The sequence below is a fragment of the Bombina bombina genome, chromosome 2 (genome assembly GCF_027579735.1).
Source record: "Bombina bombina isolate aBomBom1 chromosome 2, aBomBom1.pri, whole genome shotgun sequence".
NCBI lineage: Eukaryota > Metazoa > Chordata > Amphibia > Anura > Bombinatoridae > Bombina > Bombina bombina.
In genome coordinates this window covers 906,039,521-906,054,222 of record NC_069500.1, presented here as the reverse complement: position 1 = coordinate 906,054,222, position 14,702 = coordinate 906,039,521, and the positions used below count along the sequence as shown (strand labels likewise).

Genomic DNA, 14,702 nt, shown 5'->3' with positions numbered 1-14,702 from the left:
ATATGCTATTTCATGTTTTCATCTAAACAGCAAATCGATCCTATATATGTCTATATATATATGTATATATGTGTTTATATGTGTATATATGTAAATACATATATACACATATAAATACATCGATACATATGTACACACACACACATATATATATATATATATATATATATATATATATATATACTGTATATGTATGTATCTCAATGTTAAAGCCCTTTGCCTGCCTTTTTTTTCTAACACCTGAGATTTTTGAGCATTTATAATGTTTGTGTGCAATATTTTCTATAATAATTTTTATTAGATGGTTTTATTATGTAACTGTACATTGTAATGTATTTTTGATGTGTTTAGTAACACTTTTTAATTTTGCGAAACAGTTAACCAGAGCTCTCGATTGCGCTCAAGTGTTCGCCTTTACTTTCAACTCGTATTACCAGTGGTAAGCCCGATGACTGCAAACCCTAGCGATAAAACCCTTATCGTTTGCACTCCACTTGTAATCTAGCCCTTAGTGCTTAGTAATTTAACCCCTTGAGTGCTAACGACGGCTCAGAGCCATTGCTAGCACTCTCCCACCTTGAGGGAGATCTGGGGGCTCCCACCCACTTCTACCCCGGCATTCAGGCCTATATAGTAACATGCATTGCCGGGGCTTCACGTGTTGCGTGGTGACGTCATGCACAATGACGTGATGACATCACTGCGCAACTTTATTAAAAGAATACAATAAGTATAGGGAAAGGGGTCATGCTGCTTAGAAGCCTGTATCTCAGGCATATAAGCAACTACAGACCCCCAAGACCCATCGTTGGAAAGGTAATGGCCCAACCTTTCCAACGGTCTAAGTCTTGGGGATCTGGAAAAAAAATAAGTTAAAAATGTTTTTTTGTTTTTAAAAATTAAAAATTTAAAAACCCTCAAATCAGCTTATCACCCAGGTGGGAAAGTGCTTAGCACTCAAAGGGTTAACACCCCAGTGAGAGAGTTGTTTTAGTTGTTAGAAATCTATTTAAGTTTTGGGTATTTTTTTAATAGACCGAAATATTCAGAAATAAGTATATTTTAATCAGAAATACCATAATATCGAAAATGCCACAATATGAAACACAAAAAATACATATAATACAATAAATAAATAAATAGTGTATTTTGTAAACATGACATGCAAGTCATTATTTCCGAGATATTACAAATACTGATTTCATGGTTCCACATTTAAACACCAGTTCACCTTCCTAAAAAATAAACAACATTTAAGTTTTTACACATATATTATTCAATAAAAAATATAACACTAAAATATAAAAAATATTACATTAATTACTTGTGTCACTTTGCACTATCCTTTAATTTTGTTCAGAAGTTAGATAGGTATACAATCAACTAACCATAAAAATATTAGATATATTTTAAAATTACACATAATTCTGATTTCTAAAAGGTTTCTTAAAGGGGTGGCTTTATATGATGTGTAACCTCACTTACCATAATTAAAAAAACATAAAAACAAAACACAATACATAAAAAACTGCCCCAAATGAGCAGCTCCATTTTTTTCAAAATTAAAAATAAATTGTGCTCCCAATTGTGTATATTGGCTGTATGTAAACATGCTTTATCTACACAAATATAACAGTAAGTGGCAAAATCTGTTATAACAATGTAAGACAATTTTGAAACAAGCAACCTCACAAATTATCTTGATATTAAAATACAAATAAAAAAAAAGTGTGTGCATAAACATACAAATATGTGCAAATATACTCCAGTCTAGTGGGCTAGAATATGAAAACAGTAAAAACAAACAGAACTTCCAAACAACAATACAAGTTTACTGTTTTTTATGGAAACTGGTTGGATACGTTTTTAATGGGGCATGTCAAATAAAGCTTGGTTAAAAAAAAGTTCTATATATCAGAAAATATACAGCCTGTATTCTAAAGATAATGCAAAATAAAAGGTCAATTATTAGTCAATTATTGGCATTTAATATTGTATACATAAGAGAGGAAAACCTTCCATTATAGTTAAATATGAATAAAGGGGAGGTGCAATTAAATATAAATACATGAAGGAATAAACAATCTGAATGAGTAATAATCCACATGGAGTTAAAGGGACATGAAACCCAAATTTTTTCTTTCATGATTTAGAAAGAGAATGCAATTTTAAACATCTTTCTAATTTACTTCTATTATCTCATTTGTTTTATTCTCATGATATTCTTAGCTGAAAAGCATATCTAGATATGCTCAGTAGCTGCTGATTGGTTGCTGCACATAGAAGCCTCGTGTGATTGGCTCACCCATGTGCATTGCGTTTGCTTCAACTAAGGATATCTAAAAAATGAACCAAAATAAATAATAGAAGTAAATTGTAATGTTGTTTAAATTTGTATTCTCTATCTGAATCATGAAAGAAAGATTTTGGGTTTAGTGGCCCTTTAAAGGCTAGTGTTTGTATCAGTTATTACAGATTAATAAAAAAACATCAATAGTGTAGCACTCATATGAAGCTTACTGTAATAAACTTAATTAAACTGTTATCCACATCTACAGCTACTAGGTGGATTTAAGATGACATTACAATCTATTGGATTTGGATATCATTATCAACCATTTTGTTTGAGGGCAGCTATGGGAAAACACTACAAAATATTAATTTTCTTGTCTTTTTTTACTGAGTAGATGTGAACTAAATCAATTTGTAAAGCTTTTTACCTAATTGTTTCACCCAAAAGGGATATACAAACCCAAATGTTTTCTTTCATGATTCAGACAGAACATGCAATTTTAAACAACATTCCAGTTTACTTGTATTATCTCATTTGTTTGGTTATTTTGCTATTCTTTTTTGAAAAGGATACCTAGTTGCTGACTGGTGGCTGCACATGTATGCCTCTTGTCAATGGCTCACTTGATGTGTTCAGCTACCTCCCAGTAGTGCACTGAAGCTCCTTCAACAAAGGATACTAAGAGAGCACAGCAAATGCAATATAAGTAAATATGAAACTTGTTTAAAATTGTAAACTCTTTCTGAATCATAAAAGAAAAAAAATTGTGTTTCATGTCCCTTTAATTTATCACTTGTAATATTAGCAACAATAGCTCACCCTGCGCTATCCATTACATTTTTTTCCATTGTATTTAAAAAGAAGAAGAAGGTACTAACTTACCAATCAGAGGAACAGAATCAGATGTTGCAGGCATAATCTCAGCTACTAACAGCATAAATACAGTCAGGGACAACAGAACAGTGATTCCTGTATTTTAAGAAGATAAAAAATAAATGTAATTATATGTTAAATGGTCCAAAAGTAAATATCTTAAGATCATTTCAAATAATCTACATTTACTTATGGTCAGTATTTCTTTATTTATGTATGTATGTATGAATGAATACTTTATGAACTAATTAATTGGTTCATTGTTTCATTCAGTTTTGCAGATGTCTGCATTTTGGAAGAACATCTTTAAAGGGAAAAAAACTAGTTCCTTGAAAACTAAATAAACTATACCATTATCTCTAGCATTAATTTCCTGCAAGAGAAATAAGTGTTGTTAACCTCAATATTAAAATCAACCTCCCTTTAATTTACTTATAGTGCTTCTAGACTGGCAGACATTTTTCCCCTCTTGAAGAAACATTGATTTTCAGCCAATCAGCAGCTGTAAGACTTTCTTCTATTGAGTCCGAAGAAGAATGCTCAAGCTGCCTTCTATCAGATTCTACAGTGAAGGTCATGTGTAAGGTGAGAGACACAGAAATGTAGTTGACTTATTCATAAGGTTAAAACCATTGCTATAAAGGCAGGAAAGGATTTTCTGGAGGCATGAAAAACTTTTTTTTGCAATTGACAGTTTTATACTATTCAATAATAATAGCAATGTTCTTGTCAGTTAATAGATTAGGAAATACACTTAGGGACATGAAACCATATGTTTGTTTTTCCTGATTCAGATAGAGAATACAATTTTAAACAACATTCCAATTTACTTCTATTATCTAATTTGCTTCATTCTTTAGATACCCTTTGTTGAAGAAATAGCAATGCACATGGGTAAGCCAATCACACAAGACATCTATGTGCAGCCACCAACCATCAGCTACTGAAGCTATTTAGATTAGCTTTTCAACAAAGGATATCAAGGGAATGAAGAAAATTAGATAATAGAAGTAAAATGTAAAGTTTTTCAAAATTGTATTCTCTTTCTAAATCATGGAAGAAAAAAATGTGTTTCATGTCCCTTTAAGGAGCGGTCTCACTAAACGATTTGTCTTAAAATAACGTGGAATTGACGATAACATCTCAGAATGCACCCTAGGTGGTCACTCTAGGTGGTCACTTACTAGTGGGAATATTGTGTCAGTATTATAGCATGGGCGTTTAACAGTTTCACTCATTGGATTATACTTTTTTTACTATCAGGGCAAATGAGCATATTTTAGATATACAACTAACTTTAAATGTCAACAATCTTCAAGTGTTCAAGGCTTTATCTAGATATTAGGGCTCCATGTACTAAGCAGCGGATGCTGCTTAGGAGCCCTTGTGGGTTAGGCGACCTCTGAGGTTGACAGCCCCTGCTTGGTCCTGGACTCATTAGTCTGAAATAAATGACAAGCCCCGCACAATATCACACAATTGCAACAATTTTTCATGATTCATATAAAGCATACACTTATGAACAATTTTCCAATATACTTCTATAATCTAATTTGTTTTGTTCTCCTGCTATCCTTTATTGAAAAGCATACCTAGGTAGGCTCAGGTGCAGCAGTGTACTACTGGAAACTAGCTGTTGATTGGTGGCTGCACATAAATGGATTTTGTTATTTACTCACCTGATATGTTCAGCTAGGTCCCATTAGTGCAGTGCTGCACTTTCAACAATGGATACAAAGAGAACAAAGTACATCTAATAATAGAAGTAAATTGAAAAGTTGCTTAAAATTGCATGTGCTATCTGAATCATGAAAGGAAAAATGTAGGTTTCATATCCCTTTAAGTTCAAAATTCAGTGACAAGTGCTTGTAATACACAACGACCAACACCATGTTATTTCTAGATATCTTAAATTTATTTTAGGATTGTTTTTGTTATAAATATTACACGATTATGGTAGAGACAAAATAAAAAATACCCAGAGTATCTAAAAATGGAAATTAAACTAAGCTTTTTTTTTTTTACAGAAAACTAAATAGGTTGCACAGGAAGCAGCCTGTCTTAAAAACAGGTGTGTTCACGACTGTGTTTGCCAATGTTTGTGAGGTCACCAGGGTTTTAAAAGGTCATGTAATCTAATTTTTGATGCTATTTGTTATTATTATACTGCGGTATTATCAGACAAGTCATATAAAAGTACAAGAACCTATTTATATCAGCATTTATTTATATCAGTGAACTACAGAGATGGCTCTACCATTAGGCCGAATAGGCGATAGCCTAAGACCCCAATCATGATGGGGCCTCACACAGGAAAAAGAAAATCTGATTTTTTTCTTGGGCAAACAGTTGTTGGTGGCCTAGCGTCTAGGCATGTCATAATGTAGGGACTTCTGCTACAATAAGCCCGGTGTTTTATGAATGCCTAGTGCACCCTCTCGGTTGAGCTGAAGTGTGTGGTGAAGGAACTGCAGAAAGCAGCAGAGCAATATGGCTTCTTCAGCTGCATACACAGTCACTCACTTGGGTCTATTTGCCTGGCTGATGTGTTTGGTAGGAAAGCTCAGTACTTTTTGCCATACTTTGCTTCACCACAGCAAGAGAGCATAGATCTAGAGGGCAGTGCTCCCTCCCCCCTCAGCAGGGCCGCCCTTAGTATTTGCTAGTCCCTGGGCAAGACAAAGTTGTGGGGCCCCTCAGGCAAGTCCTGTTATCCCACCCTCCTCCGTATGCCATGCACTCTGTATAGCCTACCCCTTTCCCAACACTCAGTTTGTCCTTTATGAAGAATAACACTATTAATTACACTTCAAAACCACTTCATAAACTAAATACAGGACGTACATTGTCATTTTGAAAGGGGTCATATTTATTTCACATTCAGGAGCCAGTAAGAATATTGAGCCAGCCACATACTTCTTAGGACCCAGATAACAGTATTTGTGTATAGATATACAGGGAGTGCAGAATTATTAGGCAAGTTGTATTTTTGAGGATTAATTTTATTATTGAACAACAACCATGTTCTCAATGAACCAAAAAAACTCATTAATATCAAAGCTGAATATTTTTGGAAGTAGTTTTTAGTTTGTTTTTAGTTATAGCTATTTTAGGGGGATATCTGTGTGTGCAGGTGACTATTACTGTGCATAATTATTAGGCAACTTAACAAAAAACAAATATATACCCATTTCAATTATTTATTTTTACCAGTGAAACCAATATAACATCTCAACATTCACAAATATACATTTCTGACATTCAAAAACAAAACAAAAACAAATCAGTGACCAATATAGCCACCTTTCTTTGCAAGGACACTCAAAGCCTGCCATCCATGGATTCTGTCAGTGTTTTGATCTGTTCACCATCAACATTGCGTGCAGCAGCAACCACAGCCTCCCAGACACTGTTCAGAGAGGTGTACTGTTTTCCCTCCTTGTAAATCTCACATTTGATGATGGACCACAGGTTCTCAATGGGGTTCAGATCAGGTGAACAAGGAGGCCATGTCATTAGATTTTCTTCTTTTATACCCTTTCTTGCCAGCCACGCTGTGGAGTACTTGGACGCGTGTGATGGAGCATTGTCCTGCATGAAAATCATGTTTTTCTTGAAGGATGCAGACTTCTTCCTGTACCCACTGCTTGAAGAAGGTGTCTTCCAGAAACTGGCAGTAGGACTGGGAGTTGAGCTTGACTCCATCCTCAACCCGAAAAGGCCCCACAAGCTCATCTTTGCTGATACCAGCCCAAACCAGTACTTCCACCTCCACCTTGCTGGCGTCTGAGTCGGACTGGAGCTCTCTGCCCTTTACCAATCCAGCCACGGGCCCATCCATCTGGCCCATCAAGACTCACTCTCATTTCATCAGTCCATAAAAACCTTAGAAAAATCAGTCTTGAGATATTTCTTGGCCCAGTCTTGACGTTTCAGCTTGTGTGTCTTGTTCAGTGGTGGTCGTCTTTCAGCCTTTCTTACCTTGGCCATGTCTCTGAGTATTGCACACCTTGTGCTTTTGGGCACTCCAGTGATGTTTGCAGCTCTGAAATATGGCCAAAACTGGTGGCAAGTGGCATCTTGGCAGCTGCAACGCTTGACTTTTCTCAGTTCATGGGCAGATATTTTGCGCCTTGTTTTTCCACACGCTTCTTGCGACCCTGTTGACTATTTTGAATGAAACGCTTGATTGTTCGATGATCACGCTTCAGAAGCTTTGCAATTTTAAGAGTGCTGCATCCCTCTGCAAGATATCTCACTATTTTTGACTTTTCTGAGCCTGTCAAGTCCTTCTTTTGACCCATTTTGCCAAAGGAAAGGAAGTTGCCTAATAATTATGCACACCTGATATAGGGTGTTGATGTCATTAGACCACACCCCTTCTCATTACAGAGATGCACATCACCTAATATGCTTAATTGGTAGTAGGCTTTCGAGCCTATACAGCTTGGAGTAAGACAACATGCATAAAGAGGATGATGTGGTCAAAATACTCATTTGCCTAATAATTCTGGACTCCCTGTATGTAGAATGATGCAAAATGTTATGATCCAGAAGTAAAACTCCAGTCTCCTTGAATTTGACGACCCTAGCATGAAAAATATTAAATTTATCCAAATAAACATGTTGGGCTAATTTGTGGATTTTTATTCTTTTGTGTGTTAAGAGGGACCTCATATTTTAGTTTTGCCTAAGGCCTCACTATCTCTAGAGCCGCCTCTGGTGAACGATAAATCTCCCCAATTTTTGACACTTGTGAAATTTTTGTGACATGAATAAACCTTTAATTACATATGAGTATAAACACAAATGACTGTGCACAATATTTGATTAACTGAAATATCATCCTGTCACACAATTACTTAAAAAAATCTCTACTATAAATCTGTTGATTATTAGAAACAATCAATATTAGGAGGGATCTCAATATAAATATTTCAGGTGTTATTAACATGGTAATTTCAGAGGTAAATATTGTGTTAAAAATCCAAACTCAGACTGATTATATAAAGAAAGTTAAAACAAAGGAAACTGCTTCCATCAGACGGAGAGCAGTCTTATATTGTTGAGAAATGCTGCAAAATCAATGAGTGAGCTGATTATAATGACACTAAAATCAAACCCCATTGTGTTCTGACTTACTGCGATTATATACAATATAATTTATTCTGCCTTTCTTATGGTTTGGCTAAATCATGCTGCTTCCTTTTGGTTTAATGCAGCGAAAAATAACGTCTTTTCTTCCCTGCAGATTGTCTTAAAAAGCAAAAAATCTAAACCTTTAGTTACATTTTAAGTTTTCTATTTTTTTTTTAAATTTAAATTGTGGGCATAATGATTATTTCCTCTTGGTTTGTCCATTACGCCGTCCCGTTGAGAACCTCCTAAAATGCACTTTGCATAAAACAAACTTCCTAACGCCGTTATTTCACAGTTTTATTTCATATTTAGATGGCAAAGTAAACATACGGTATATTAATGACAGGCTTGCTTATATAATGCTTCCGTTCAAGCATTAAAGTCTGTCTTAAATGGACAGTCAAGTCAAAACTAAACTTTCATGATTCAGATAGGGCATGTCATTTTAAATAACTTTCCAATTTACTTTTATCATCAAATTTGCTTTGTTCCCTTGGTACTCTTTGTTGAAGGCTAAACATAGGTAGGTTCATAAACTGACTTCTAAGCCATTGAAGGCCACCTCCTCTCTCAGTGCCTTTTTACAGTTTTTCACAGTTAGACAGTAGTGATGTCGCGAACTTAAAATTTTCCATTCACGAACGGCGGACTCGAACTTCCGCAACTGTTCGCGAACGGACGAACCGGGTGAACCGCCATTGACTTCAATAGGCAGGCAAATTTTAAAATTGGCTTCAATATATGCATCAAGCCTTTTTTCTCTTCACTTACTAGAGAAAATCACTCAATAGACCAGCGCCATCTACTACTACTATCTATCTATACACAGTCACAAGGGAGAGACTGCAAGAAGGCTGCGGTCTGACCTAAAGGAGAGTATCAGTTCTTAGTTCATTTGTACAGAATATTGTGTGTTTTTTTCCATCTTGCACCTCTGTATATTGTTTTCCTTTTTAAATTTTAAAACCCACAGGGACTCTTTCTGGCCACAATAGTGATGGAAAAGTTGTTTCAAGGGGACTAACATCTGGACTGTGGCATGCCGGAGGGGGATCCATGGCAAAACTCCCACGGAAAATTACATAGTTGATGCAGAGTCTGGTTTTAAGCCATAAAGGGCCTAAATCACCTAACATTCCTAATTGTTGGAATAACGTGCTTTAAAACATCAGGTATGATGTTGTATTGATCAGGTAGTGTAAAGGTTACGCCCGCTTCACAGTGACAGACCAAACTCCCCATTTAATGCACCGCAAACAACCGCAAACAGTCCATTTGCAAAACCACGAGATAGATTTGATAGATACATAGATTAGATAGATCAATAGATGCAATATACATTTGATAGATACGATAGATAGATAGATTTGATAGATAAATAGATAGATTTGATAGATATATAATTTCCCCGACAGAGAATTACAAGACGTGCGGTCTGGGACCCATGGTAAGGTTCCCAGAGGCAGTTGCGGCGCCAGGGGACGTGTATATGGCATGGATTTTAGGAACCGGGAGATGGAAAAAGATGCTTGGTCGGTCCTCCTACTTCAAATTTGGGGCACTGCGCGTGCAATCTACTGTGCCACCAGATATGAGTGGTGTGTTAAGTAGTACTATTCTGATCAATTTAATACCTGTTACTCCCCCTATCGGGGGAGGTGTATATGGCATGGATTTTAGGAACCGGGAGATGGAAAAAGATGCTTGGTCGGTCCTCCTACTTCAAATTTGGGGCACTGCGCGTGCAATCGTGGCCGGACTTTTAGCCGACGGCCATTTGTCTGACGGACATTTGTCCGATGGACATTTGGCCGAAACACAAGTGGCTGTCACAAAACAGTCCAGCCATGAGATAGATTTGATATATAGATACATAGATTACATAGATCAATAGATGCAATATACATTTGATAGATACGATAGATAGTTAGATAGATTTGATAGATAAATAGATAGATTTGATAGATATATAATTTCCCAGACACAGAATTACAAGACGTGCGGTCTGGGACCCATGGTAAGGTTCCCAGAAGCAGTTGCGGCACCAGGGGATGTGTATATGGCATGGATTTTAGGAACCGGGAGATGGAAAAAGATGCTTGGTCGGTCCTCCTACTTCAAATTTGGGGCACTGCGCGTGCAATCTACTGTGGGCACCAGATATGAGTGGTGGCACTATTTGGCAAGTGGGACTGGCACACACGCTAGCAGGCAGGCAAACTGCAATTAGATTACACTAGCAGACTGATGTTTCACAGTCAAAAAAGTTTTTTTTTTTTAAATTTTACACTACTGTTACAACAGATATGAGTGGTGGCACTAGTTGGCAAGTGGGCCTGGCACACATGCTGGCAGGCAGGCAACTGCAATTAGATTACACTAGCAGACTGATGTTTCACAGTCAAAAAAGTTTTTTTTAATTTTTTTTACACTACTGTTACAACAGATATGAGTGGTGGCACTAGTTGGCAAGTTGGCCTGGCACACACGCTGGCAGGCAGGCAACTGCTATTAGATTACACTAGCAGACTGATGTTTCACAGTCAAAAAAGGTTTTTTTTAAAAAAATTTACACTACTGTTACAACAGATATGAGTGGTGGCACTAGTTGGCAAGTGGGCCTGGCACACATGCTAGCAGGCAGGCAACTGCAATTAGATTACACTAGCAGACTGATGTTTCCCAGTCAAAAAAGTTTTTTTTTTTAAATTTACACTACTGTTACAACAGATATGAGTGGTGGCACTTAGCAAGTGGGCCTGGCACACACGCTGGCAGGCAGGCAACTGCAATTAGATTACACTAGCAGACTGATGTTTCACAGTCAAAAAAGTTTAAAAAAAAAAAAAAAATTTACACTACTGTTACAACAGATATGAGTGGTGGCACTAGTTGGCAAGTGGGCCTGGCACACACGCTGGCAGGCAGGCAACTGCTATTAGATTACACTAGCAGACTGATGTTTCACAGTCAAAAAAGTTTTTTTTTACAAAATTTACACTACTGTTACAACAGATATGAGTGGTGGAACTGCAGGCAGGCAACTGCAATTAGATTACACTACCAGACTGATGTTTCACAGTCAAAATTACACAGGCAAAAAAAAAAAAAAAGATGTTCTAGCCCTAAAAAGGGCTTTTTGGGGTGCTGTCCTTACAGCAGAGATCAGATGAGTCATTCAGGACTGTAGTGGACACTGAATACACTAGCTTAGCTATCAATTTCCCTATAAAATCAGCAGCAGCTACACTATCCCTCCTCTCACTAAGAATGCAGGATCAGAATGAATCTAAAATGGATGCTGTCCAGGAGCTGGGAGGGTCTGGGAGCGAGTGTCTGCTGCTGATTGGCTGAAATGTGTCTGCAGACTGTGAGATACAGGGTCAAAGTTTACTCAATGATGACGAATAGGGGGCGGATCGAACATCGCATATGTTCGCCCACCGCGGCGAACACGAACAAGACAGAATACCGGACTGGTAGCCAAATGTCAGGTGAGTTTATTCAGCAGATAGTGAATAGCAGCAGCTTCATATTATCTAATATGTTTCGCGCATGCTCTCATGCGATTCCTCAGAGATAATTGTTAGAGTGCCACAGGTGAGGCTAAGTAAGATGAGAGAGTTAATTGATTGACTCTCATTGGTCTAACTTTGATTTAAATGTTAAGTAGACATTAACCCCTGGCATTGCAACAAATATTACAGAGATGAAATATTGACATTGGATAGTGTTGGATTTTACAAATATATATAAAAGAATTTCTTGTGTAAACATATTCTCCAAAACAACATATAGGAAAATGCAAAAGGATACATATACAACAAAATACAAAAGAGAAATATAAGAATGAAATACAATACATGCAAAGAATGCAAAAGAGATGCATACTAGTTACTTTCTATACAAGAGTTGTATGCAATATTCAATAGTTGATCAAATAGAGCAAGAGTTGTTACTGTGAATATAGCATAAACAGATTCAGTCAAGTTCTTTCAAAACATGACATATACACTACTTGCTAGGTAATGGTTGTATGTCATAATTTGTTATATGCTACTTTAAAAAGATATAGTTATAATTTAAAATTAAAAACTTGTCAGGGATTCCAACACTCGATGCCTGTAGATCCTTATATTGTATGTTAATCCAATATAGAAGTCTATGTTTAGACATAGAAGGAAATGCAGGAAACGGTGTGGGATACTAAAGTCCTATAAATCTTGCTTTTACATACGCATACATATGTGTACATGTGGATGCACTCCAGTTCATACTAGTGCGCATCCACAGGGGCACACACACATGCAGGAGTCAGGTAGTCCTTAAGGCTGATTCAAGATGATATTATTCAAAAGATGCCTGGTAATACTAAGTAGACGAAAAAGATATACGAGTTATAATTTGTTAATTGAGTATTTAATTAATGTATGTTCATCTTGTAATTCATTGGAAAGTACTTTTCTAACCTAGTGTGTATGTATATACTCAATGAAAAGAAACAGCTAATAGTAAAAATGGACCCATTGGGTGTGAAATCCATTGTTAAATTGCTTGTGATTGTAAGTGATAGATATGTTCATTCTATAAATAAATTGACATCGTATCTCCTATTAATACCTAGAGGTGTTCTTGTTTCTAATGTGAAAATCCAGAATACTTCCCTTTTGAGTAGGGTTTTTAGTCTGTCTCCTCCCTGGGGGTCCTTGATTATATGTTCAATTCCCTGAAATGAGAAATTTCTGACATTCTCTGGATGTGTATGAAAATGTTTTGCTACCGGGGTTCTAGGTATGTCCTCTTCTATGGATGTAAGGTGTTCCCTTATTCTGTCCTTAAGGGGGCGGGTAGTAATACCTACATATTGAAAACCACATTGTTTGCAAGTCACCAGGTAGATTACAAATGTAGATGCACAGTTAATCCTACTCTTGATAAAGTAATCTTTTCCTGTTTGGGTAGATGTAAATTTCTTACTTACATTGGTGTAGTCACAGTTCTTACATCTAGCATATCCACATCTATAGGAGCCCGTATAGGGTGTTAACCAGTTGGTCTGTATTGGTTCTTTTTTGTGATTTTTTTTCTTTATAATATCTCCTATATTGGTAGCTTTTTTTGCTGTGAACTTTACTGTGTTATCTAGCTTGTATTTGAGGGTCATATCACCATTCAGTACTGGGAGATATTTTTGAATGATTCCGCATATTTTATAAAATTGTTTGCTATATTTCGTGGTAAAATAGATAGGTTCTTGATCCTGTGAGGTCAATCTGTTTACTGTTGTATGGGGTGCTGGCCCAGAATAGTTATGTAGATTATTACTTCTAATCGGAATGCTCTGTCCCTCCTTTTTGTTAAGAAGTATATTTCTATTAATATTTGCTACTTGTGTCATGGTTTTTTTTGAGAAGTGTTCTTTTATAACCCCTCTCTGTAAGTTTATCTATAAGTTTCTGAGCTTCTTGTTTGTATAATTTAAAAGTTGTGCAATTTCTACGGAGACAGAGAAATTGCCCCTTAAGTATGCCTTTCTCATATGTGGTGCATGGCAGGAGTCAGCTCTTAAGATGGTATTCCTAGATAGGGGTTTGCTGTAATTGGAAATGATGATATTACAATTGTCATCATGTTGCAAGTATAAATCCAAATATTCAATACTTTGATGATTAGGTGAAAGTTAAATTTAGTACTTTGCAATTTAAATATTCAATTAATTCTGGTATGGTCGAATCATGACCATCTCTGTATACAAGAATTAGATCGTCTATGTATCTACCATATGTAATGATATTAGACTTTAGGTGACATTCACCTCCAAAGATGTGGCAGGCCTCAAAGTATCCCATATATAAGTTAGCATATGAGGGGGCAAATTTTGCCCCCATGGCTGAGCCACATCTTTGGAGGTAATATGTTCCCTCAAAAGCAAAAAAGTTATGAGTGAGTAGAAACTGAGTTGTTTCTACCAAAAAATTAATGAAATTATCCGGAAAATCAGTGTATCTTTTCAACATGAATTGAAGGGCTTTCAGTCATATAATGCTATTTATATGTTACTGACTTATTTTGCCAGAGACACAGAACATCAATAACAACAATAATAACTCTGCAGTATAATTTAATAGTATATAAAGTGTGTTGCTAGAGGCGCTTGAGTACAGGATTTGCCACTCCCCAAAAACCTACTGATCAATTATTAAACCGTTGCTTGTTTCTTAATGCTATTTATATGTCACTGACTTATTTTGCCAGAGACACAGAACATCGATAAACATCCTTCTTCTGGTAAATAACTTTTTAAATAGAAGTATAGAAAAGTAGATTTGACCTTGGCAGCAGAAAAGAATCAGAAGAGACATTAGGTTTGTCTATATTTCTAGTTCAATTAAAGGCT

General features: G+C 36.3%; 1 protein-coding gene across 1 annotated transcript in view; it reads right to left on the bottom strand.

Annotated features, from left to right (window-relative positions):
- Positions 1 to 14,702, bottom strand: part of LOC128647368 (neuronal acetylcholine receptor subunit alpha-7-like) — a 509,652-nt gene that overhangs the window by 188,122 nt on the left and 306,828 nt on the right. Inside the window, exon 8 of the mRNA XM_053700153.1 lies at positions 3,176 to 3,262. Within this exon, the coding sequence (XP_053556128.1) occupies positions 3,176 to 3,262 (87 nt within the window). The remainder of the gene's footprint in view (positions 1 to 3,175; positions 3,263 to 14,702) is intronic.